We start from the raw sequence: 26,802 nt of genomic DNA, 5'->3' as shown, positions 1-26,802 counted from the left end.
CGACCGCGGTGCCGCCTACAAATCTCGAGCGCAGCCGACCGCCTTTCGCGGAGTGAACCCCAACGTGGCGAGGCGGTCCGGCTTAAGCGTTCGCGTTGACTTTCTATAGATCGCCGTAAATTTGTGTACTGCATGGAATTTCTATACGGAGGGTTACAGAAATACAGAGATGGCAGCATTCTTTTTCTAGTTTTGATCATTATTCTTTAAAACAAGTATCTAAACGGGCGTTAACGCCATACCATGACAACTCCGGAGGTATCGCATGCGCCACAATTCAATCAATCAAGTTTTATTTTCGCCGCAGACAATACATTGCTACTGCGGAAATAGGGGGCCAGAGAAAAAAAAAAGCTGTATCTGTGCAGCTTGACTAAGCTCTAGCCACCCGTACAGCAGCAGTGACACGACGATTTGGTATATGGATTGAGGTATATAACCATCAGCAAATAAAGAAACGATCAGACACTTTTGTCACAAATGGCAATTACAAGAACAATTACACAGCATACATATTTCAATTAATAATTACAAGCGTAAGCAGTTTCAAACGGGGCAAATAAGCTTTATTAGTAAGGGCCAGAACGTCCACAGTTTTCCGGTCTAGCTTATTTAGTGTAGTTGCTAGAGCGTAGTCATGTTGTTCTTTCCCATAATGGGTGCGCGAGAAGGGAACGTAGTATGGCCGTAAAAAGGAAGGCTAAAACTGCGCTAAAAACTGCGCGAAATGCGAAACTGCGCGAGCTGGCTAAAAGATTGGGAGACCGATGAAAGAGGAGGACTTGTATTCTGATTGTTTCGATGGCTAAGCCTCTCCTATCATTGTTCAAAATAAGCTTATCTCATCGTAACAATATGGCGCTCCTTATTGATGCGAAAGCATTATAGGCCCCGTAACGCGAAAATCCATCGTGGTCGGCGTCAGCGAAAGACGGCACCAAAAATGGCCGACGGCGCAGAGTAAAATTACGTCGTAAAATGCTCTGATTAACGTCAAGTTTCTCAGGGAGGCTTCTGTAAATAGGTAAATTATGAAAGGAAAACTTGGTACGGTCTGGGTGGGAATCGAGCCTCCGGCGTGCTAGACGCTTCTTCGACGACGCCTTCGGTTTACCGTGCGTGCAGTCGTTGCACACGTCGCGCAGCCACCAGGCTGACTAAACATGCGGTCCAGTGCGTGCGTCATTTGGCGCGGCGCAGCCAACGGCGAGTAGGTGGCGCCACGTCGTGAGTGTATAAAATGAGCGCGTTCATGATGTTCCGAAATATACAAACGGTATAATGCTTTCGCATTGCCACACGTAGGCAGTCTTGAGTGTCTCATTCTTTTCGTGTACTCTTGGGCGCGTGTGTGGCGCTTGTTAACGTTACTCTATATTAGATGTTATAGGCGTTCACGTAACAATTTTGCATACACATGTAGATGCTCGTAATGCAAGAAACAATTCTATCGCGAGTTCTAAAGTTACAATTTCTTGAGCCCTTTCTCGGTTCTTGTCTTCAGTTGCGTTCCTTTCCCGGAAACTAATATGCAGCAACTCAGCCGACATTAGGTTTTGTAGAGATAGGCAGCGTGCGCGAGCCGCCTTTATTTGTGTTTGTTTCTTCGCAGAGCAACCCAAGTGTTTACTACTGAAGAACAGCACCCTGGTTACGTTCGACGGGCTTTCGTTCCCCCTGAGCCGGGAAAGCGAGTTCGTCATGTTCCAAGACTGTCACCACGGCCATTTCTACGGCCACGTCAGCCTCTCGAAGCAAGAGGTCAGTAGTGATTTTCAATGCTTCAGACAAAGGGTATACACATATGGCGTAGTATGGTGACAGCATGGCGCTGTTATCATGTAATAAAGTGTCTCATCAACTTCAAGTCCTGAAACCACACTCAAATAACTACGTTATCTGCTTCATTTTTGCCTCTAACAGCATCAGATTGCAATTCCCCTCCCCACCACGTTGTCGCTACCACAACCTAGGTTCATTGCGGATGATTCTTCTCTCGAGCGAAATTAATTGACCGTTCATTTTCGAATGCCACATGTAACCCGTGTATTTGCCTTTTATTGTCACACTTTATTCTTAGGTGTACCTACCTTAACTTTTCTTCTTATCTATGAATGTTCTTATGTGAAATTCTTAATTGGTTGTACCTCATCCCATACCTAACATTTCCGATACAGGGGCCTTTAAAGGCCAATCTGCAACGATATGTTGGACTGCGTAAACAACCCCAACTAACGATAGTGTAGATATAGAGGAGCCTCTGTGCAAAATTTTACTTTTCAGCTACGATCGTGAGTGCCATAATGAGCTCGCAGAAACAGCCGTTTTCTGATACTAAAACTGGAAGAAAACAACAGTGCCATTACCGCTCGCCGGGAATGGCGCATCACCTGGACTGCGCGGTTTATCGGCATGGCCTCAAAGATTGGGCGATGCCCACGTTAGCTTGCGGGCATAGAGTTTCATACTAGCATAACTAGGTGGAAATCTGGCACTGCGATCGTTCAACCGTGATGGGAATGATGGGAAGTACAGGCTACGGATTGGCATTCTGATGACTGGCAAACTAGTCTACAAGTATTTTTTGGCAGTTTTGGTTTCGCTCCAAGCGCAATTGCTATAACCTGCAGTGGGACAGTGCAACGCAAAGCTCTCTGCCTTTGTTATGTTGCTCGAAGTGGCGATAGCGCGCTGCGCCAGAGGCTGGGACGGTGTTGGTGTCACGGTGTGGTGTCAAAGCCCTCACGAGAAAGCGACGGCATCGTACACGTTGAAAGAACATGCTTTGACCGTTTGGACCTTGGTTTGCCAAGTGTGTTAGGTTGGCGCTGTAGCGTGGCGTGCTTTGTGAAGCTTCAGAATAGGAAAAAGAAGGCACTACTCATACAAGAGATAGTCAGTTGTACTTATGGTGGCTTGACGATCAAATTTTTTTGAGGGCTTCATTATGCATTGGCTCGTTTATGTGCCCATTGAAATGCGTGTTTTGGGACTTTGAGAACACGAACTTACTTGTGGTATAGGAAAGGTTGTTGCTTCCTGGCTCTAGTCTAGGGTTGCAAGATGTGTAAGTGCAAAGCCACGCCATAACGCTTCGGTAGCGGTACGTCAATATAAAATTTAATGAAGCATACACGTAGGAGGCCACAAGCGTCCTAGCTAGCACTGTAGCAGGTGTGCTTAAAAGTACTTGACGACGATCGCCAATCGTGACAGCCAACGCGGCCTTTCGAAGAGCGAGAGATTTTGCAAGTTCCTGTCGTTTGCGAGAAACGTCTCGCGTTCGCAGCGAGCAGGCGTCGTAGCAAACGACACTTGTAGCATTCCTCTCAAGGGCGCAACACTTTCTCACAGTACAAAATTTTAATTTCCATAAATGCTTGATGAGTACTTTTATATAAGTACATGCATGGTTGTTATTGCTGTTGTAAAATAAATAACTCTTTTCTGGCGTTAAATCCGGAACAGGATTGCACAAGAATGCATACCCTTGTGTGTCCTGGTGTAAACCATAGTAAACCGTGCTTCAATCTCAATGTCATACAAAGTTTATGTAACGTGTTGCGCGTTACATAAGACACTGCAAAAATAAAATTTGATTTTACGCGATAATGTTTGAGTATAGCTTCGTTTACTGCGCCGGAAGCAAACGCCGCTATTCTAAACATCCAAGTCAATGCGAAGCCTGTACTTCTCATCATTCCCATGTAGGTTGTGGCAACGCTCAGGAGAGCACCCGTAGACACTAGCGCCACATTTCCCTCCTATGAATAAAGGGAAAATCAGACAACCACCCGTTCGTTGCAATTGCTACAGAAAAAACCCATACGGGTTCCTCGAAAGAAAAGCCTCATAGTTGAAGAAAAATTCGTCCTTGTCCGGGACGTCAATTTCCCTCCTATTTAGAAACTCCATGCTTGCGGGGCTGTAAAATCGCGGAGGCCTGTGTGCTGGGACCCCGACCCCTACACCGTACACTCTTAAAAATGTTTACGCCCTTTGGGTCATATCTTGTCGCACAACGGTAACAGTGATCTGTCTTGTCCGCATTTCCTTTCTTTAACGCTGCGAGCCCGGTACTTCCAAGTCACGAATGGCTTGGCGTTATCAGCGTGACAAAGCATTGTTGACATGAAAGTAGCCAGCTCGGAGTTGGCAAGAAAAGAAACGCAGGCTAGGCAGATGACGATTATCGTTGTGGGACAATCAAGCCCGAAGGGGTGTAAGCCTAGCTCTTAAGGAGTGCAGCGACAACCAAAAAGTGCGCGGGTCGTCAGCATGGGGGCTGTTTAATTTGTTCTGTCCAGAAAACTACACAAATACCAGCCCGGGGGTTTTGCCAAGTTCGCTTTAGTGGTATATGTAGTCATTCATAACAAGTTTAACCAAAATGAAATTACGTTGGCCTTTAAATAAATAAATTGACCTAATAATGTCAGCTTTGTGTGTGTGTGAGAGGCAGGGAGGTTAACGAGTGGCGCTTCCGGTTTGCTGGTGTGAAAAGAGGGAGATAGAGCACGGTTACGCGAGCTTCTACAGGCGCCCCTCGAAGCTTACAGTCAGGCCGTGTTCCCTGTGACAAGAAAGCCAGCCGTTCGCAGCTGGGCTAATCGCAGTTCTCGCCGGCGACGCAGGTCGCCGCGCGCGTGCTCGTCCGCTGCACGAGCGCCACGCTGTTCTCCAACGGAAGCGCGGCGGTCGACGGCCAGCTGGTCCCGCTGCCGCACGGCGGCGGCGCGGTCGCGCTCGAGGCGCGCGGCGGCGCGCTCGAGCTGCGCGTGCGCCGCCACGGCCTGGTGGTCGCGCTGCACGCGAACGGCACCGTCGTCGCCTCGTTGCCGCACGGCTTCGGCGGCAAGACGTGCGGGCTGTGCGGAAACGCTAACGGCCAAGTCCGCGACGATCTGACCACCAAGCACCACATCAGCGCCAAAACAACAGAGGCGAGTCTCTCCTGCAAAGTGCGCAGCGTGTACGCTGCTTCCGCAACACAGCCATGTTCGCCGTCTTCAGAATGTGCTTATTATTCTCTGCCGTTTCGCTTCCGAAGGTGTGCGAATATTTACAGTATGGAATACATATCAAGTCTATTTGCAATTCTCTCCGGCCCGTCCCCACGTGGGAGCGGCTCTGCCCTGGGGCAAAGCTTCTCAGTACCTTGTAATTAAAGTTCTGTCTGGCTGTCTGTCCGGCAACGTAATATTCGGCACTTTCAAATTTTCGTTCATTGCGATATATCAAATCTTAGAACATTTGTTCAAGCCTGCGTGGGAAAGGCCTGTGCCAGTGGTGGCCGCCTTTCGGGCGCTCGAATTGCTCTCGGTGAAATACAGAGGGGTGCGTAAACATCAAAGCGACCGCTTTCGTTAGATTGAGGAGGCGCACATATCCGGCAGTATTAGAATATGAGGAAACGAAAGCTGTGTGGTCCGTGATGTACGGCCGGCTTAACTCTTTCGGGTGACCAAACCATGATGTGTTTCACCAGTGCGCCGTCCTTACAAGTGTCGACACGGACGTGGCAGTCCTGTTCATGACGCGAACGGACCCGTCAAGGTATTTCGAGTGGGAATCGAGCAATCTTTGCGGTTGAATTGGTATTCGATCGGAGAATACACTTGCAGAAATTGTTCAGTCGTCGTGTCTCTTGGAATACAGCAACAGTCAGTAAGCGGGCACTGCTACACGAAAGAGGCAGCAGTGCAATCATGGAGCTTCTGTGTGCAATAACTGCCACTCATAAAACAAGGAAGATTCGATTATTGTTGTCCCCATTTAGGCAAAGCAATTATTTGGCCAACCTCATCCTCGCAGCTGTTTTAAGGACACCGGTGCTACTTAGTACTTAGCTACTTCAACGAATACAACACTTTGCTGGATGCAATGGTTAACCAACCATTCCGATTTTTAATCCCATCGTCAGTGTGCACCACATGACTAAAACTAGATCCTCAGCTGACCTCAAGTCCAGATCCTCAGGTCCAGCCCTCAGGTGCAGATCCAGATGTGAACGGCATTGCATGCAAGTATGAAATTATGTAGACATGCTGTCTTTTACCAAATGTACTCCACCCATACTTCACATTTTATTACTTGGATATAAGCAGCGCTCGTGAAAAAGTTAGGACACTCACGAAACGCTCACACCTTTGCGCCGCAACTTAATTTTTTTCCAGCAAATCAGCAAGATGCTGTAATTCCCACCACACGATCCACGTTATCCATCCGACCGCAGAGCACAGTGTCATGGAGGAAGAAAGAAACTAGGCGGGAGCGTCACGTGACAATGCGGGAGCGCCACATGCCTTGTGATAAAAAAGTCGCAGTTTCGCCCGAAACGCGAAGCATCTATTGCGATAGCAAATTAGCTGACAAATATACGAAGTAAGGATAGTAGATTTAATCATCGTATAAGCTTGGAAATGTTCGCTTACTAACTGAATGAACGAGCATGGTGTCAGTGCGCACAAGCAAACATGAACACATCACACTCGATGAGCGCAGATCATCATCAGCAGCAGCAGCCTGGCTACGCGCAATGCAGGGCAAAGGCCTCTCCCATACTTCTCCAAATACCCGGGTCATGTGCTAATTGTGGCCATGTTGTCCCTGCAAACTTCTTAATCTCATCCGCCCACCTAACTTTCTGCCGCCCCCTGCTACGCTTCCCTTCTCTTGGAATTCATTCCGTAACCCGTAATGACCATCGGTTATCTTCCCTCCTCATTAAATGCCCTGCCTATGCCCATTTCTTTTTTTGATTTAAACTATAATGTGTCATTAACTTGCGTTTGTTCCCTCACCCAATCTGCTCCCTTCTTATCCCTTAACGTTACACCCACCATTCTTCTTTGTAAACCTGAATTAAAGTGTAAACCTTAATTACTGCACCTGTGTGCGCCATGAGCAGTTTTTCGGCTAATAAATGGGCCCTCGTGGCCCAAACTTCCTTCATCCGCCTGCCGTTCCTCGCCTTGGTTCTCCGCCTTGCAGATATGGCTGTCCGGTCACCTTGAAGAATGTTTGCGACTTTGCCATCCACATGCCTGCTCGTCTCTCATTGGCCTGTCTGAGACGGACGGTGTGTGACGTCTTCACGGAAAATATGGCGCTTGTTCTAAGCGAAGCGAATCGAGAACGCCAGGCCTAAGCTACAGCCGTGTCAAAAGCATTTTTCTCGTTCTTGTGATATTCACTTGAGTTGTCCAGCACCCGCGGAGATAGTCATCGAAGGCAGGTAGCCGGTCCACCCTTCCAGGACTGATCGATCGCCGACAGAAAAAGACGGAGCGGAGGAAGTGTGTATTGTGTTTACGAGAGCGATCGGATGAACTCTCATAAGCCGTCGACTTCGTGATTTCTTGTGCCGTGCTTCGCGGGTGCATTTCAAACAAGAAACCATCACATGCACGTGCATTCTGAGCAAGACACATGTTGAGGGCGTGGCGAAATGATAAGTGTCCGATCGGCGCACCCAGCATAAGCGACTTGTGTTTGTTCTGTGTATGTGGTTCGTTGTCGTGAAGTGGTGAACTCCAGTACTTTGAAACATTTACAAGCGATGATTCAATCAGTAGCGATGAGTTTTATTGCCTCTTTATATCGTTCCCATTCCTCGTGTGATATACTGCGTGTCAGCTGTTCTGCCGTTGTTCACAAGGTACAAACCGTGATATGTATGAGCGCTGTGTGACAGCGGTATTGGGCGTAAATGTGCACGTTTTCAGCGATGCGCGTGTGCTCAGAAGTCAACAGTGGATAAGCGTTGCCGATCAGGTTTGCTTTTATGTAGTACCCCGATAGAGAAGCCCTATCACACCAGCCTTCCTTGCTTGGTAAATGTGTCACTTGTTTCGTTACTGCCCTGTTGAATTGAATACTGGGGTTTTGCGTGCCAAAACAACGCCTTGATTATGAGGCACGCCGTAGTGGGGTGCTACAGATTAATTTTGACCACCACGGTATCTCTAACGTGCCTCCAATGCACGGGACACAGGCGATTTGTACTGCACTTCTTAAGATGCCTCTATCGGTGAGGTTAATTTAGAAAACAACCTAAAGGTTACGTACTTCAAGAAATGCAGTGCTGTCGTGAAATGTGAACACGCCTAAGAGCACTAATGTCATGAATGCAAATTTGCGGTAGCCTTGATTTTATCATGTGAACATTGGTGTGAACAGCTGGAGCTTCTAGATTGCACTAAATAAATAGCTTTATATTTTGTGATACAAGCGGCTCGCATACCCAAGAATCCTAACTTCCCTATTGATGCTGGTGACCAAGCACAGAGTATCCTTGTGCAGACACCAGTGGCATGGTAGATGAATATATTATAGGTTAGAACTGGGCACTTCAGTCTGATTCTGTACAAAAGGTATGGTAAATATATGATATTCTTCTAGCAACCAGCGGAATCACAAGACATTTTTGCCGACAGTTTTCATCACTGGCTAGCCATGGTCACGTTACTAATGCAGGCAGAGTAAGCTAAATGAAAGTTTGCCGTTACTTTGTAGATCTCCCCTAGATCATCTTGCGGTTCGTGTGACCCGTTTTGGCACAAGCCTTCCGTTTAATGGCAATAGACTTTATTACAAGCAGCAACACAATCTGCCTGGAAAGTGCTTTAGGTTCTGCCCTCGTGAATTCTGCCTACAGCCAATGCCGAATAATGTGCCTTGAACTGACTTCTGCCTGCAAAGTATGCCCACAAGTTGCTTTTCTGGTGCTCTTTCATCTAGCTGAAACCGTACTGCTACCAAGAATTCGTGGGTACAGTATACTGGACATTCTAAGTGGCCATATTGTTAATCTATATTTTGAGCAGACCAAGCTTCCAATAATTAACAGAACCGTTCTCGGCTGTGCTGCCAGATTATGTAAAGAGGCGCCTCGCCTCTTGTCATTCTTTAGCACGTTATAGCCACGGTCCATTGCGCCTGAGGATTCAGCTGCTATCACAATAAAAAGGATGCCTATTGCCTGTCATGTAACTATCATGAACATAAATTTTCACAAATATGTCAGCATTAGTTATGTGATCGAAGCCAGCCGATTGTAAGTTTTTTAAGCGACTCTGCCGGTAGAATATGTGTTCCCTCTATTAGCCACGCTATCTTGGTCAGTGTGCTTCATTTTTCTCTTGACATATTTACTACCCTGCCAGATGAGATATCGTCAAAATATTTATTTTAGAGCCATACACATCGCCATTTCTTCATTTTATCATATTCTGGAAGTGATACCCAAGTCCAGCTTAGATTAACAACATCAGTTCAACTTGTGCACGCAGATGAGTTCCTGCAGGTGACAGTGAATGTTATTAGAGTGTCCTGAGAAACTTGATTGGAGGGGAACCGAAGGCTCCCCAATCAAGTTGGTGGCTCCGCCCAAGACGAGACAGGGAGGTGGTGACTCTCCGCGAAGTCGCGGGCCCTCTGTACGGCCTGTAATTGGTTCGTGAAATCCGAGCTCTTCAGCAAGGCGCCCTACTTGGACTTGTATTGATGGTCGGAGCCCGCGTTGTACTGGCACAGCCAGAGCATGTGGTCGAAGGAGCAACACGCGTGACCGCATTTGGAGCACGACTGCGGGGAGTTAGGGTCTATCCAACTGAGCGCTCTGGGGGTCAGGTAGGATTTGATCAGTAAGAGCCTGAAAGTAACGGCCTGAGCCCTGTTCAGTTTCGGGCTGGGGGGAGGGAATTTCCTCCTGCTGTGTCTGTAATGCGAGGTAATTTCGTGAAAGGTGGTAAGGTGATCTTTGAAGGGGCATTCCTGTGGGAGAGCCGGACCTTTAGCTCGGGCGCGGTTTGTGAATTCCCGTGCCAGGCAGTTGGCCCGCTCGTTAGCGTTGCAACCCGCTTGGTTAGTTACATAGTTCACGTACCCCGAGAACCACGCTATGGTATGACCTCTAGTTTCTTCTCCCGTAGTAATACGAAAGGATCTGTCGACGATGCCGGCTGCGTGTTTAGAAACTAGAGCGGACGAGAAAGCCCTGACCGCCGTGCGCGAGTCGGAGAAAATGGTCGTCGGGCCTTTTGCGGCTTGAAGAGCCAAGGCTATCGTGGTTTCCTCCGCCTCGTTCGCGCGTTTCGTGTAGGTTGACGCGGCGCTGATAAGTGTTCCGCGCGTGCCAATGACCGAGATTACGAACCTGTCTTCGCTGCCATATTTGGCGGCGTCGACGAAGAATGCATCGGCCCCGTAACGATCGATTGCGAAAAAGAAATCGTTGCATAACTAATAAAAATTTGTCCTGTTGAAGATATAATACTCACTTACGTCTTCATCGTACGAGTTGTGCTGTTCATTTCACGCACGCAGTAACACGTAAACAGTGAATGCACACAGACCTTGCGATGTGTGCGTGTGTGTGAAAATAAAGCAGCACAACTTCTGTCCACACATGTTGCACAAACTAGTCCCCATCAAAGATGTTCTATACAGTATTCAGCTGGCCTTACTTCAATTTTATCACGTGGTGTAGTTACAACATTTCATATCTATATGTCAACCAATTTATGGATTGTATCCGCTGCATGTAAGAATGCATATTTTAGACCAATGACAGTACCTGAGGACGCAGCTTTCGAGGCGAAAGCCTTAACTGGCTCACACCCCCATGACCTTGAAAAAAGGCGTCCAACGGTACAAAAGCTATCATCATCAGCAATGGCTCATACACCTTAACAAGCAAAAAATCCAATAGCTCATCCCTATCATAATGAGGAGGCTACAAGCATAGAACAAAGTGAAGCGTACAGTGTATACATTCATTGGAATCACGTATACAACGGACAGAAACGCTACGTCTAGTCGAGTGGTACAGAAAAACGATGTGACCTCGTCAGGGGCTCACACCAACGTAAGGCGGGAGCTACAAGCGCTGAATAAACTGATGCGAACAGTGCATATATTCATTTAAATCACCCATACAACACACAGAACAGCATGCGTTTCAATCCCCTGCTAAAAGGATGCAACGACAAGTCGGATAAATGTCGTTGGTGCGAAAGTGACACCGCTATATGAGTGCGCGAAGCAGCAGCTAAGCGTTGAAAACGAGCCGAAGAAGCCGAACTGCGAAACCAGCAGCGCGACTATGCGTGATGGCGCATTACCAAGTGTGCATCAGACTTTCGCCTTCACGTGCTACTGCAGTGTAACAAGCTACCGAACTTTTTATTTATTCTTTGCCATCGCTTATCAGAGTGGTTTTGATGATTATGCCATCTAAATAACTCAAAAGGTTTGCGTTTAACATACCAGCACTGAAATAGTGAACGCAGTTGCACTATTTTGCACACAAGTGAGATGAATTCCACTGCTCCTGAGTCTGCCACGTGTTGTTCTTCAGTCATACATGGTGACTGCATTTGAGGTCATGAGTTCTGACTGATTTTCACGTGGCCCTTTCTAACACGTGAAATCTCCCTCTTCAACAGTCAATTTCGTAGAAAGGCACCTCTGAACCGAAGGCTGTAGCTCCAATTCCTGCACGCTGTGGGTCAATCAGATTGTGTGCAGAAGCTGCGCGATACATCACTTCAGCTACATCACTATTCGCACAGCTAAACCCGCTACATGTACTTAAGTCGTTGACAGAGGCAGAGGAAGATGCTGTACTTATGCAACACCGTCAGTCATATCACTTGAAGTGTGAATGGCCCAAAGCTTCTGAGCATATCGGTCACAACCATTCGATAGCACAAGTGGGAACTAAGCTTTAGAATAGTGCCACCATCTCAGCTGGCTTGTTATGTTGCTCTTGCCTGCAGCTTCCTTGTATATATTTAATAGGATTTCTGTTTTATCAATTCGCAGTTTTCATAACATTTGCTGCAATATTAAGGCACAGCACTCATACCACTCTTGGAGGAGGTACCTGTACATGTAGAGCAGAGAGAATTTAAGGGTAAGATAAGAAATATGCAGGAAAAATTACGTCGAACAAAGTATCTTCAGATTAGAAGATATACCACCAGCAATACGTGCGGATTCAGAACGTACAATAAGTACCATATGTGGAAAACGGACACTTGTGATCCCGAGAATATGCTTGCCTTTTGAATATTGACGTAAAGAAATATTGCACGATGAACTTTTGTCATGTGTCGGAGGGTATATTATTGCCACAGGAATGAGATTAGCCAAAAGGGATAGGAAATTGTATTTACAAAATATATACAGAGAGAGACGGCTGCAGGCAAGATGGCAGAACAACAACACGAACGCTACTCGAATCGTCGTCTTCACCGTCGTTCTGTAGCATGCTTCCATGCGCGGCAGGATGCGTGCTTCAGTGCGCGGGAATAGCGCCCAACAATACCAAAGGTCAGGTACAAAACGGGTGTTGTATGTAGTAGCCCATTATGAATGCGCTGCCCAAATTACACCAAACATAGCTATCAGTCTGCAAAGCGTTGGACCAGGGACCATATGTATGTCTGATACATAAGAAATACGTTGTACTGATCATTCTGAGCTCTAATTGAGAAATGCATGCAGTTTCAGTTACAACTAGGGCATATATATATATATATATATATATATATATATATATATATATATAATAGAGCGAGAGAGAGAGATAGAGAGAGGGAGGGAGGGAGAATCTTTTTTCATCCACAAATTTGGAACGTACGCTAAAGGAATTAATCAGAGTCCGGGGCGGCTGACGTGCCTCCGGTATATGCCTTGAGAGTGCATGGGAAGAGCGAATACGTGTTCTGTACTCTAAAATTGAGACGCTAGCCACTGCTTGCTCCTCCCTCCGCATGCGCCTCAAGGGGGCGAGCGGAAAACCAACAAATCCAGTTTCCTCCACCCTGCCACTCCAGTGGTCATTCTGTGTGACCTGTTGCCCCTTCTTGGAATCCGCACGAGCTGACGTGATGTCAGTTGTCGGTTAAACGTTCGAAAACTGGACCACAAGGAAGCTCTTTAACTCGGCTCCGTAAACCTAAGCCCAGGGGCGCACTTGCTTTGCGAATCCCACGCATATATTCTTTTTGGAACTATATATATTTTTTCGCACCGTAGCTGGACCACAGAGTTGCCGGAACGGGCCGTGCCTTGTATATGTGTGTTGTGACACTGTGTTTCTTTCCACAAGTTGCCGCTTTTCTGTCTTCCTTCTGGGCCCCTTCTCTATTGTGCCCCCCGCCACCCGATTCAACTTACCCTCACTCTCGCTACAACGGCAACACGCGCACTGCTGCTGCGCAGGGACCGTTTTCTCCCTCCTTGCCTCGTGTCAACGGGAACCTAGCTGCCGCTACTTCCCGCCCCCTTCCGCTCTCCGACTTATGTCTCCCTCCTGCTGTGGGCTTTTTCTTTCTTCTTCTTCTTCTTTCTCTTTGTTCTTTTTTTTTTCTTTTTTCACTCACCTTCTTGCTCTACATACATGGGACTCCGCCTTCCTCTTGCGCTGCATAGTTACCAGTAAGGCAGCTGTAAAGCTGCCAAAGCTCCGAGAGAAAGTCTATCACTGTCACAACTGTCCCTGTCGATTTGATGTATCTGAGAACGACCGGGCACCCGGTCTGGTGTCGTCACTATCAGGGCCGAACTGCCATTTTTTGTAAACCTTGATGAAGATGGGTCCACCGATCGAAACTGTTGAAATTAAACACGTGATCTGTTTACCTTGTAGCACCGCTCAAGCTCTTTACGTTTGAAAGTTAGCCTGAAGAATTCCTCCTTACCTACTATATATATATATATATATATATCTGACCTGCAGCAAGAAGAGCTGATGTTGCCAAAAAGGTTTGTGCACCGAAGTGTTTAGCTGCTTTTTTTGGTGCCTCAGTTTCCTTAACACAGTTTCGAAATTACACATTTTCTTCACATGTTCATAGCTAAAACACAGAGAAAACCACAGAAAGACATTTTCTTTGTGACTGGCAGGTCACAACGCAGGTATTTGTGCTGTGTCCTTCCTGTCCATCGATGTGGTCTTGCACTATACAGGTAAGATGCCACACCAGCACAGCTCAGCATCAGCCCTTACATTTCAAAGGATTTGTTTAATACTAGGCAATTATGCTTATAACCATATCCTGATAGCAAATACACACCACCTTCATTTCAGAGTGATGGAAACTGACATTTGTCGAAATTTGTAGCGCGCACAATACACAAGGACGCGGAGAAGGTGGACACACTTTTGCATAGCCAAGCTGTTCTATAGCGTGCCTGCAGAAATACAGCAGTGCCTGGCAGCACCTTATAGTTCAGGCATAACAGTAAACAAGTAGTAAAGAAAGCGGCTGTTACTAGGCTGACACATGTGTGGGCGGAATATATTGTCTAAGCAACATGCAAAGTTGCTTGCGACTTAATCAATTACGACAGCTTTTATTTTTCAACCCGCCGTGGTTGCTTAGTGCCCATGGTGTTTTGCTGCTAAGCACTAGGTCACGGGATCCAATCGCGGCCACGGCGGCCGCATTTCGATGGGGGCGAAATGCGAAAACACTCGTGTACTTAGATTTAGGTGCACGTTAAAGAACCCCCAGGGGGTCCGAATTTCCGGAGTCTACCACTACGGCGTGCCTCATAATCAGAAAGTTGTTTCGGCACGTAAAACCCCATAACCTAATTTTTTATTTTTCAGGTTATTTTTCTCCACACACATAGCGTTGCAATAAAGTCTGTACAATAATGAGCAATGCTGGAAGGAACGAAAGCTTATATGTGACCTATGAATTTGAAGACTACATGTGAATGCATACCCAATTTGCCACTGTGCATGTTTTCTTGTCGAACAATTTTACGTTTGGCACACAGGCACACTGTGGCCTCTGTGCAAATTTCCGTGCTCTCTTTCACAGTGCTCATAGGGACACCATTTATTTGCCTACTCGAATAGTGACTAGATAATAGAGCACACGAATCTTGCGGTTTTACGGAGAACACATTGTGTAGGTGTCACAAAACTGAACCCAAGGAACTATCCGTTTGTTTGTTATGAAAATAAAAAGTTACAGTGACGCGCAAGCATAAGGGTGCTACATGAAGCTATATCGGCCCTCGGTGCGCCTCGACGCCCTCGGCTGTCCGCATCGCTTTCACGACAGGGTTCTCGCGGCCGCACCACAAGCAGCAACCACCGGAGTAAAACGCCTCTCCCACCCCGTTGGGATGACTGTGTACTTCTTCACCGCTTTCCTCCCTTGCGCGCGCGAGATTCAGCCGCGAACGTCAGCTCACCGTCGCACACTTTTACTCGTGCATACAGTATACGGTGCGATCGCGAGATGAACCCCGTACGTCCAATACGCACAGCACCCTTAGCAACTCCCAGAGAAGGTCAGCCCAGCATGCCTCCGCCTAACCTCATCGTCCGCGAACCTTCGCTTCTTTTCTCCTTCCCCGCTTCGCTCAACGCCACCTAGATATCCTCCTCCGCTTCCTTCGTGGCTTCACACTACCCATCGCCGACTTCACTAGAGGGCCACTTCCGTTCGGACTTAAAGAATCGCAACAAATTCTTTCTCACTTTTTTGTGCTGCCCTGTCTTGTGCCATATGGAATTTCATTGTCATGTGTATAGTAAAGGAACTACTAATTAAGAAAAGCAAACACAAAGCCACTAACTGCATCAACCTTTTCACACAACGTGAGATCAGTGAACTCAATGCGTTGGTTAGTTTGCTTTCAGATAAAGTACAGGTACAGTCCGGCTGTTTATGTTATGCTATGCATTTTTTCATGTTCTTAAAGTACGTCTGTGCATTAGTTAACTAGCTTGTTACTATATAAACAGCACGCCGTCTCTGCCCAACTGACTCAAGTGTTGAAAACCAGGTAGCGGAGCCGAAGTTGAGAACGTCTTCTTTTATTCGACGTTTGTAAAAACAACTAAAAAATGCCGGCGCGCGCTCGGCTCCACGCTCGTTTCTCACTTCTTCTCTTCTTTTTTCGGAGCATAATATTCAACAGCTCCCGGCCGAACAATTTGCGCGTGCTTGTTTCTTTTCAAGACGGAGCTTGCCCGGCAGATTCTAGGTGGTACAGCGTCTGTGGCGGTCTCCACAACGTGTTGCCACTAGAAGTGCGCACTTTGCATGAGTGAACTTTGCCGTCGGCACCATGAGCACTTTGCTGTGCTCGTGGTGGAACCATTGCTGGCAGGTGTCTTCCTGATAGGCGTAGGTGCCGCAGTGGAAGCCGTCGCAGCCGCCACTGCTGACGTGCTGCTGGTGCATGCGTCGGGTCTTATGTGACTGGCCTGCCCCGGCCCAGACAGCCTTCCTAGCCCTCCAGGGGTTAAAGGTGGTGGCTGCTGGGGTGAAGGTAATTCCTTTTCAAGGCCTGGCGAGATGTTGCGGGCGGCCATGGCTTCAGGCTGTCGCGGAAGTGGCATCCGCTCCACCTGGACAATGGGGGCCAGCATGTGGTTGTTGCGTTTTAGCCTTTTCACCCCACTGCTGTGCCTCCCTGACAGTGAGGACCCAGATGGACCCTTTGATGTTGACGGCGGGCGCCCCGCAGGCCCGCTCGAGTGTCGCGGAGCGGAAGACGATGACGTTGAAGACGACGATGAGGACGACGATGACAAGGAGCTGCGCCCCGACGACTTCCCTCCACCCGCCGGGTGGAGCACGGACGTGTCAGCAGTGTGGTCACCCCGACCAAAGGTGTCAATGCTCCCATGCCGCTGCTCCAATTGATTTAGCAGATCCTGTGGTTTTGTGACTTGGTTACATATTACACGCACAACAAAATAGAAATCATCCCACGCTAGACAAAATCCGAAAAGTTCCATATCCTCTTTTCTTAATTTCATGGCATCCTTTTCTCTTTTCGCTGTCTCTGTCTCTGTATCGGCTTCTTTGTTTTCTGGACTCCTGAAGCAGATAGTTTCGGCCCAAGAATTCCATGACTGTCCTTCAGTAGCCGACACACTATTAGTAGCCGCCATTTTGTGAAGATATTTCAATAGTTTGGCAGTAGAAGGGTATTTGTCTTCTACCAGTTGGAAGTGGTGTCGCAGAGTTGTAGCAAGGAGAAAGGGACTGCTGCAGGCACCAAGAGGAACCCTTGTGATGCGCAGTTCTTCAATATTGGAAGATCCTTCTTCAAACCAGAAGTAACGAAACGCGTCTCGGTCTTGTTCAGCCAGCAATATTTGAAGAAACGCTTTTTCGATATCGGCGGAAATTGTAATCTTGAAGCTGCGAAACTTCAGCCGTAAGTCGACGATGTTGAGGTTCAAATTCGGCCCTGTCCACAAGACGTCGTTGAGTGAAGGTGACTCCGGAGCATGAGAAGAGGCGTCGGATACCACCCGTACTTCAGTCGTAGTTCTGTCGCGTCGCACTACTGCTCGGTGTGGCATATAGTACGTGATATGTTCACTCGTACTGTCCATTGTGACCTTCTCAGCGTAGTCTTTGTTATAGTAGCTCCTAATGGCAGTGTCATATTCCTTCTGAAACTCTGGTTCTCGATGTAGCGTTCTCTGCAAGGACTCCAGCCTCTTTAACGTGATATCCCGGTTATTTTTAGGCTGGGAACAATTGCTGCGCCACGGCAGTTCAACTTGATCGCGACCATTGTTTCTAATAATTGTTTCCACGAAGTTCTTCAGGACGTGTTCGTCATCTTTCGAAAGTCTGTCTTCGTTAGTCAGTCCCAGATGTTCTATTTCCCAAGAATACATCAGTTGCTGGGAAACATTGGCTTCCGTTAGGCATATGTTGAAGTTCCTTACGGTTTCCGGCTTGTAGAACTTAGGTGGACTTCTGGTATCTCCATGAAGTGTCCATCCTATGATAGTTTCGATGGCGGTCAAGGAGTCGTCCAGTCGATGAATTCTTCCGCTGACAAGCTGCCAGTAATAGTCGGCACCTATAAGGATGCTTATTCCAGGCTCAGGCGAGACCTGAACTGCGTTGACGTCAGCCAAACGTAAGTTCTTGCTTTTCAACTTTGCAAGTACATTTGTATCTGTCAATGCTGACAAGTCATTGCATATTTCGAAAACTTCTATCGCCTTTACTTCTAGTGAGTTTGAGTCGTACTGGCTATGCAGCGTGACTCGTACTCTTCGATAATATTTCCGCGGTGCTGAAACGTTTCCAAATCCCGAGATTGTGAGCTGCTCTTCGGCTAACACAGTGGCTTTAAGCTTCCTAGACAATTCTTCCGTGATGAAGCTGCGTTGACTGCCACCATCAATCAACATTCTTACAAAGCATTTGCTTCCAGTGCCCAGAGCCCAAACTTGGGCGGTCTGCAGAAAAACTCTGTACTTTAGCGAGTCCATCGATGAGCTGGAAACAGTTGTCTGCGTTTCTGTATTGTTCTGCTTCCATTTTGGGTCACACATCGTGGTGATATGTCGTCCCTTGCATTTCGCACAGCTTAGTCTCTTCCAGCTTCGGCATTCCTTAGCTTTGTGAAATTGTCTAGCGCAGCGGAAACAGCATCCTAATTTCCATAGTTTCTGCTTTTTCTCGTCTAATGTTAGTTCCGTTGGGCAGACATCCACCGAGTGATCTTTGTCTCCGCATAATATACAACTCTCTGGAGTCAGTTTCACGGTTAGCATAGATGCAGAACCTTGGAAATGCTCATTAGATTGTCGTTTTGCTGTTGAGGCTTGTTCTCTCTTGTCAGAAGTCATTATTATAGTCTGTTCCCGGCTTCTTACTTCAAGACTCAAGAAGTCTAGAAGAACAGACATTTCATTTAGCCTGTCACTAGTGACGCCTGTATTTGTCGAAGACAAGATGCGCTGATTATAACGGAGTACCATTTCTTGCGGAAAATCTTGTATTATAGCAGTTTTCAGAAGCACTCCATATTCTTTTTCTTCGACGCCAAGGTTATGCAGGGATCTCACGCGAGTCTGCACTTCTTCATGCAACCTTTGAAGCCGTTCGAAATCTTCGCAAGAACGAACTTTACGTAGGTTTAGAAGGTGACGCATGTGGTCGTTAACAATCAGTGACTTCTGACCGAATCTTTCTTTGAGAAGTTCTATAGCCGTGCTATAGCTCTCGTTAGTTGTCGACAGGCCGCTGGTGACACCTTCCGCTTTACCCATCAAGTAGCTCCGAAGATATTTCAATTTGTCTGCGTCGGTAATATATCGGTTCTGGTGAATAGTAGACTCAAATTGATCCCAAAATTCCGGCCATTTAATGGGGTCACCATGAAACTTCGGCACATCGAGTTTCGGTAGCTTAACGTGTGCGCGTGCTTGTCGAAAGTCATCGTGAGATTCGTGCGTAGTCGTTGTTTGCTGATCGGATAAAATGCGTTCAGCGCGGGATTTCGCGAGGACGATAGATTCTTGATACTGTCCGACGCTTTGAAGCTCATCCTCAAGGTTGTCATCCGTAACATGCTCTTCTACTTGGTTATCAAGGTCCGTAAGCATAGTTTCCTTTACCTTCAATAGGTTAAGATGGTCGGTCAGCTCACCATATGGCGTTGGTTCCATCTGCATAAGAGTTGTCATCTCGTTGATGATCCTGGTGACTGCCGCTCGAACGGCAGCACGCTTCCGTCGTGGTTTTTCCATGTCGTCACGTCGGGAATGGTAGACCTCGTGATGACGTGGATCGTTCTTCGATTCTGTCGCAGCGTCGTCGCGTTGATCGCGTCGGTCGGTCGTCCTCTTCAGGTATCTCGCTTCACCATCAGGGGTTTTCAACTGTAGATCTGAAATCCTGGTCACGGCACCATATGTTGAAAACCAGGAAGCGGAGCCGAAGTAGAGAACGTCTTCTTTTATTCGACGTTTGTAAAAACAACTAAAAAAATGCCGGCGCGCGCTCGGCTCCACGCTCATTTCTCACTTCTTCTCTTCTTTTTTCGGAGCATAATATTCAACATCAAGTTACCTGAGTAGAGCATACAATAGTTCATTGATCATGTGCATCCTGTGCGAGCTCATTTTTATATAGGAAAAATAATCAAAATATAACACGCATGTATAATGCTGACAGCATCAAGCAATCGGAAGTGGATCATCCTTGTTTGCTGTCATGGCTGAGCAAGGTACTGCTTAACTGGTACTGCTTAAATTTTGTGCGCTTTAGTAATGTTTGATACATTCTTTAGATGCTGAATTGCGCATGTCTATCTAGTAAGGACGCAGCAGATTGGCCACCCAGGCCAGGAAGCAAGACTGTAATTATTTGATTCGCCTCGAAATAAGTTGTCTTATCAGCAATATAATTTATTACTTGCTTTCATACTAATATTATCCTTGAAAAGAGCTGCATAAGGTGACACAGCCGTAAGGTGGCGTAGATACATACATATTGCTTTTATGCAAGTCATTATCATTTGTACACTCACTGCTTAACCTTCATTTCTTTTCTGCTTCAAGTTAAGCGCCTATGCACAGCATTTTTGGATAAGGTAGGAACTTCATTCATACCTGAGCACCTCTTTTTATTTTTCTGCTTCAGTTAAGGTTTCATTTTGCGTGGAAGTTTACAAGCAGCAAGCATGAAATTTCTAAAAGTCATGTTTTATGCAATCTTCGTCTTTGGTGGTTATATATATATATATATATATATATATATATATATATATATATATATATATCATACATCAAAGTGTTTTCAGCACATTCTTATATTTAGCAGAGTGAAAAAACACGCAAGCAAGCAAATGCAAGCAAATCAGCAAGCTGTGCTAGAAAGCTCATATGCATGCTCAATGGTGAAGAGGGGTCACTTTTCGACCTACGCAGCTGTATTCCGCGACAGTTGTGCGTGTGTTGCGTCTTGCAAGATGTCACTAGCACAACAGTAGAAACTGCGCCATCGCGCGAGCACAACCGAGTATAGATGGCGATATATGGGGATCCTCAGACGAATCACTCTCGGCGATACTATCACTGTCGCGTGACGTAAAACGCAGCAGGTTGGACGATTCCAGAGGTTTTGCTGAAACAAATAATGCAGCGCGTACTGAAAGTGATCGTCCAAGAATGCATTCCATGTCGCGACATGATGCGATTGCAATACATTTTTAAGAGGTGGCACAGATAAGATGAATGTGCAATGTTTCGGACAAGGATGACCGCGCCAGTGCAACACATGCGGCTGCGCAACACAATGTGACAGCCTAGAGTCGCCTTTTAACCCTGATGTAATAGATTGAACTCACCTCTACAAAAATATGCCAGTGACGCCTGCTGTCAAAGGTAGCTGCCAACCTTGAACACCTTTGCTCCGCCGAATGGTTACCAGCTATCAACAGACCGCGTTGTTCAATCGGATTGCGCGTGCGATCCGCTCATGCGGATTCAGCGTAAGATTAAGGGGGACCGCACGCAGGCGTACGCCGCCGGAACGAAGCAGCGGATTGAGTGGGTCAGTGTAGGCTTCGCCATGAGCTGGCTCCCTGTGATGGCCAGCTTCAGCTGCTTGAACCGATTGCGGATTGAGACGAAAGTCGCCAGTTGACAGCCTCTTGAAAAACACGTAGGCTTGCGCAGACGAGTTCCACAATGACCGCGAGGTCTGGTTCCCTGAATGGAGGTCCGCTTAGCAAAGCTGGCGGGCCTTCGCGCCGGAATGCTTGACTTTCCAGCAGTTGCATGATGCCGGCGTCATGTCCTAACGCTAGTTTCAATCCTATCCTCGGACGTTTTCAGTAAGGTGAAAAATATTTGTTAATAAATCGGATATCCTGTTTAGGAACCTCTAAGGGAGTAGAGACCCCTAGCCAGTTCCGAATATGCATGTCCTGTGTTTCATTCGAAAGTTCCAGTGCTCGTACACAGAAAATCGACCATCGGTTGCTTTTGAGCGCAGATCACACCAATATATCTTGTACCCTAACTTGCAACGTGTCACCTGCAGGAGTTCCTCGCAAGTTGGAGGCTGCCCGCAAAAGACCGTGAAGGAAGGAAGAATAAGTACGCCGCCTGCAGCGATCTCCCTCACTCGGTGGCCAAGAGTGCGATACAGACGTGCCGAATGATCAGGTAAAGCTCATTTCGATAAGCCCGTCGTTTCTTCTTTCTAATTCTAGAAAAGTGGGCTGTTTCGTTTTGTTGACAGTGAAGTACAAGTACTTAAGTCTTAAGTACGACTAAGTAAGTTTCCTGCGTGTTGCGGGGTTCAACTATAACTCATATAAGAGGTGTGTTAAAAACGCATGCTGCAAGTTCCTAAAAATCAGAAAGATGAGGCACGTAACGTGGAATATAAAGTTGAGCTATATTCGTACATAGTACCAGTGGCACCCACGACGATAATGGAAGAGAGAATAGTCTAGAGGAATTTCGCATACCACAAGTAACGCAGGAAGAGGAAAGTCTTGGGAGCTATGCAGAGGGGGAAGGCAGCTGGGGAGGATCAGGTAACAGCAGATTTGTTGAAGGATGGTGGCCAGATTGTTTTAGAAAAACTAACCACCTTGTATAGGCAATGACTCATGACCTCGAATGTACCGGAATCCTGGAAGAACGCCAACATAATCCTAATCCATAAGAAAGGGTACGCCAAAGAGTTGAAAAATTATAGACCGATCAGCTTACTGTCCGTTGTATACCAAGTTTTTACTAATGTAATCGCAAATAGAATCAGGAACACCTTAGACTTCTGTCAACCAAAGGACCAGGCAGTCTCGTAAAGGCTACTCAACAATAGACCATATTCACACTATCAGTCAGGTGATAAAGAAATGTGCGAAATATAACCAACCCTTATATATAGCTTTCATTGATTACGAGAAAGCATTTGATTCAGTCGAAACCTCAGCAGTCATGCAGGCTACGGAATCAGGGTGTAGACGAGCCGTATGTAAAAATACTGAAAGATATCTATAGCGGCTCCACAACCACCGTAGTGCTCCGTAAAGAAAACAACAAAATCCGAATAAAGAAGGGCATGAGGTAAGGAGATACGATCTCTCCAACACTATTCATAGCTTGTTTACAGGAGATATTCAGAGACCTGCATTGGGAAGAATTGGAGATACGAATTAATGGAGAATACCTCAGTAACTTGCGATTTGCTGATGATATTGCCTTGCTTAGTAACTCAGGGGACCAATTGCAATGCATGCTCACTGACGCGGAGAGGCAAAGCAGAAGGGTGGGTCTAAAAATGAATCTGCGGAAAACTAAAGTAATGTTTGACAGTCTCGGAAGAAAACAGCAGTTTACGATAGGCAGCGAGGCACTGGAAGTGGTAAGGGAATACATCTACTTAGGGCAAGTAGTGACCGTGGATCCGGATCATGAGACTAAAATAATAAGAATAAGAATGGGCTGGGGTGCCTTTAGCAGGCATTCTGAGATCATGAACAGCAGGTTGCCATTATCCCTCAAGATAAAAGTATATAATAGCTGTGTCTTACCAGTACTCACCTACGGGGCAGAAACCTGGAGGCTTACGAAAAGGGTTCTACTTAAATTGAGGGCGACGCAACGAGCTATGGAAAGAAGAATGATAGGTGTAACGTTAAGGGATAAGAAAAGAGCAGATTGGGTGAGGGAACAAACGCGAGTTAATGACATCTTAGTTGAAATCAAGAAAAAGAAATGGGCATGGGCAGGACATGTAATGAGGAAGGAAGATAATCGATGGTCATTAAGGGTTACGGACTGGATTCCAAGGGAAGGGACGCGTAACAGAGGGCGGCAGAAAATAAGGTGGACGGATGAGATTAAGAAGATTGCAGGGATAACATGGCCACAATCAGCACATGACCGGGGTAGTTGTAGAAGCATAGGAGAGGCCTTTGCCCTGCAGTGGGCGTAAACAGGCTGATGATGATGATATTCGTAAACTACCCTTCGGGAATAACAAAAACGCCATTCATATCGCGATATGGTCAAGCCAGAATGTGAAAGTAAGTGATATGTGCTAGGGGTGTTTGATCGGCCGTTCACCCCACGACACCCCTCGGTCAGGGCTCGCACGATTATGGAGGACGGCCCGACGGCCTCGTCGAAATGGTTCTCCACATGGATGAATTATGAACAGCACGGGAATACCTCGTTCAGGAGAGGTTTGAGCAATTAGCATTGATACGGCTGTCACCTGTCAGCAGCACAAACTGGCGTGTCCAAGCCGGAGACGCGCTCAGTGCGACGATCCGGCCATCACCTGTCAGAGTACGATCGGAGTCGCCGAAAAGGGCAACCTACCTCCGAATTGGTGGCACCTAATGTCAGCGGCCTTCTGACACCGGAATTGTGGGACCTGATGTCATCGGCGGCGTGGTGCCGTATTGGGGGAAGTGACTAAACAATGATCACGCAACGCACAGAAGGAACTACGGACGGCGGTACTGATCGGCGACTACAACTTCAACAACTTTTCTGTATTTCTTTGCATTTTCTTATATGTATATAAATATACACGTGTGTGTCTAACGTCCTGAATATCGGACGCAGCCTCACGTTCACTTACCCCTCCACGAGGAAAGAGGATCCCTCTTCTTCGAACACGGAGTCGCAAAAGTGGGAATAATGGTATTCCATAATGGCAGATAGGCCGCGCATAAAAGAAACAACATCGAAAAAATTGTGCAGGCACCATGGACGATGATTGGCAGTGTAAGCGAATAACCCGAACGAACGAACGAGGAAGAGCGCGCAGACGTTTTCCTTGCAGAGTCCAAGCACAGACCCACCGAATATCGACCACTGGTACTATCGGACCAACTAAGAAAACAGCCGAAAGAGCCAAAGAAAGCTGTTAGCTTTATATCTAAACGGGATCGCTAGCTTCCAGCAAAACCTAAAACGGGTAAAATGCAGTCCCCTAAAAGAGGATAAACAAGTACACGTGTCAGTGCCCCCTCTTCAAAACCACCGTCCCAATTGCTGTGAAAAGCAGAAAAGCGAAAAAAACCAAAGCACAAGTAGTGAAACAAAATTCCGAACGAAGAATTGAAACCCCAAACTTCGTTAGCGCAGTGGCTTCAGGCACACCACGTGGGCGACTTCAGGGTCAATGCAACCCGCCGTGGTTGCTCAGTGGCTATGGTGTTGGGCTGCTGAGCACGAGGTCGCGGGATCGAATCCCGGCCACGGCGGCCGCATTTCGATGGGGGCGAAATGAGATAACATCCGTGTACTTAGATTTAGGTGCACGTTAAAGAACCCCAGGTGGTCAAAATTTCCGGAGTCCTCCACTACGGCGTGCCTCATAATCAGAAAGTGGTTTTGGCACGTGAAACCCCAAATATTATTATTATTATCAGGGTCAATGCAGCCGGCCACATTGTGATTGCGTAATGCCGTCTCACACGGCCTTTTTGTCCAGTGCGCCAATACGTCGGAGCATCCTGTACGGTCCGAAATAACGTAATATCATGGCAGCGTGTCTCTTGCCTTGGTCACTTATGTGCTGCTGATAACTATAGGCCGATCGCATAGTCACACGAGTGCCGAATGATACTCTTGTTTCTTGCGCAGCACTTCCGGTTCACCTACTGCGACGACCGTGGAAGAAATTCAAAATAAATCAGAAAAAAACTGGAAGCAGATAGTACAGTACAAAATCCATCGGTTGAAATGAAATTGGTTTCATAGTTTCTGCCGATCCCAGCATAGTGTAGAATGCAGAAGTGTTAGGTGGTAAAGCGCAGTGATCATAGGTTAGTGAGGTCTAGGATTCACCTCAATTTGAAGAGAGAAAAAGTAAAGTTGATCAAGAAGAAACAGGCCAACCAAGACGCAATAAGGGTAAAATCAGACCAATTCAGGCTGGCACTTGCAAACAAATATGCAACCCGCCGTGGTTGCTCAGTTGGGCTGCTGAGCACGAGGTCGCAGGATTAAATCCCGGCCACGGCGGCCCCATTCCGATGGGGGCGAAAGGCGAAAACACCCGTGTACTTAGATTTAGGTGCAAGTTAACGAACCCCAGGTGGTCAACATTTCCGGAGTCCTACATTACGGCGTGCCTCATAATCAGAAAGTGGTTTTGGGACGTAGAACCACATAATTTTAACAAATATGCAGCCTTAGAACAGAGACATGAAGATGACATAGAGATAATGAATGAAACTGTATGTATGGTATGAAGAACTTTATTGGGTCCTGAAGGTCAACCCTAGGTTGATGCGGGCCGCTCCCACGTTGGGACTGTCAGGCCGAGCCCTTCAGCCACATCGCGGGCCTTCTGGACTACCCGTAATTGGTCAGAGAGTTATTCACTGTCTAGCATTTGCCGCCACCATTCTTGTTCCTTGTCACAGTCTGTGAAGACCGCGGGGCACTGCCAAAGAATGTGGTCAAGAGTAATGATTCCATCGCACTTATTACAATTGGTTTGAGTTTCCCTCTCCGGATAGATCCTGTTAAAAAAATCTGGACTGGAGTATGTCCTTGTCTGTAGCAAACGTAATCTGACCGCTTGGGCTCTGTAAACCTTACCGTGTGGCAATGGGTATTCCCTTCTGCTTAAATAATAGTGCTTTGTGATTTCGTTATATGTTAATAAGCGATCCCTGTGTTCCCCGGGGGAAGTGTAAGTTGTTCGGTCTTGAAGAACATGGCTAGAAAGTCCTCCTGCTGCTTCATTTGCCACCTCATTGAAGTTTCTCCGAGCTCCGTCCACCACCCCCACATGTGCAGGAAACCAGCGGATTTCGATCCTATTATTGTTGACTTTCTCTAGTAATCTTGAGCTATCCGTGTCACATACTCGTTAGTAAAGTTGCGTATGGCTGTTCTAGGGTCGCTGTAAATATGTGTCCACCGATTAGCCCGGTATGCTAACGCGATTGCTACTTGTTCTGCTACTGTTCGGTCCTTGGTATAGATGGTGATGGCATCCCGTATGTTACCTTGAGTGT

At 46.9% G+C, this 26,802-nt stretch overlaps 1 protein-coding gene across 3 annotated transcripts in view; it reads left to right on the top strand.

The window, feature by feature from the left end:
• The window catches only part of LOC142578609 (sushi, von Willebrand factor type A, EGF and pentraxin domain-containing protein 1-like), a 370,493-nt gene that overhangs the window by 300,696 nt on the left and 42,995 nt on the right, over positions 1–26,802 (top strand). For all 3 annotated transcript variants that reach the window (XM_075688011.1, XM_075688012.1, XM_075688010.1), the window contains 3 exons: positions 1,613–1,761; positions 4,635–4,943; positions 21,846–21,970. In XM_075688011.1, the coding sequence (XP_075544126.1) occupies positions 1,613–1,761; positions 4,635–4,943; positions 21,846–21,970 (583 nt within the window). The remainder of the gene's footprint in view (positions 1–1,612; positions 1,762–4,634; positions 4,944–21,845; positions 21,971–26,802) is intronic.

Source organism: Dermacentor variabilis, chromosome 4 (assembly GCF_050947875.1).
Source record: "Dermacentor variabilis isolate Ectoservices chromosome 4, ASM5094787v1, whole genome shotgun sequence".
Lineage (NCBI taxonomy): Eukaryota > Metazoa > Arthropoda > Arachnida > Ixodida > Ixodidae > Dermacentor > Dermacentor variabilis.
Note: the sequence above shows the minus strand (reverse complement) of the source record. Positions and strands in the feature narration are given on the sequence as shown.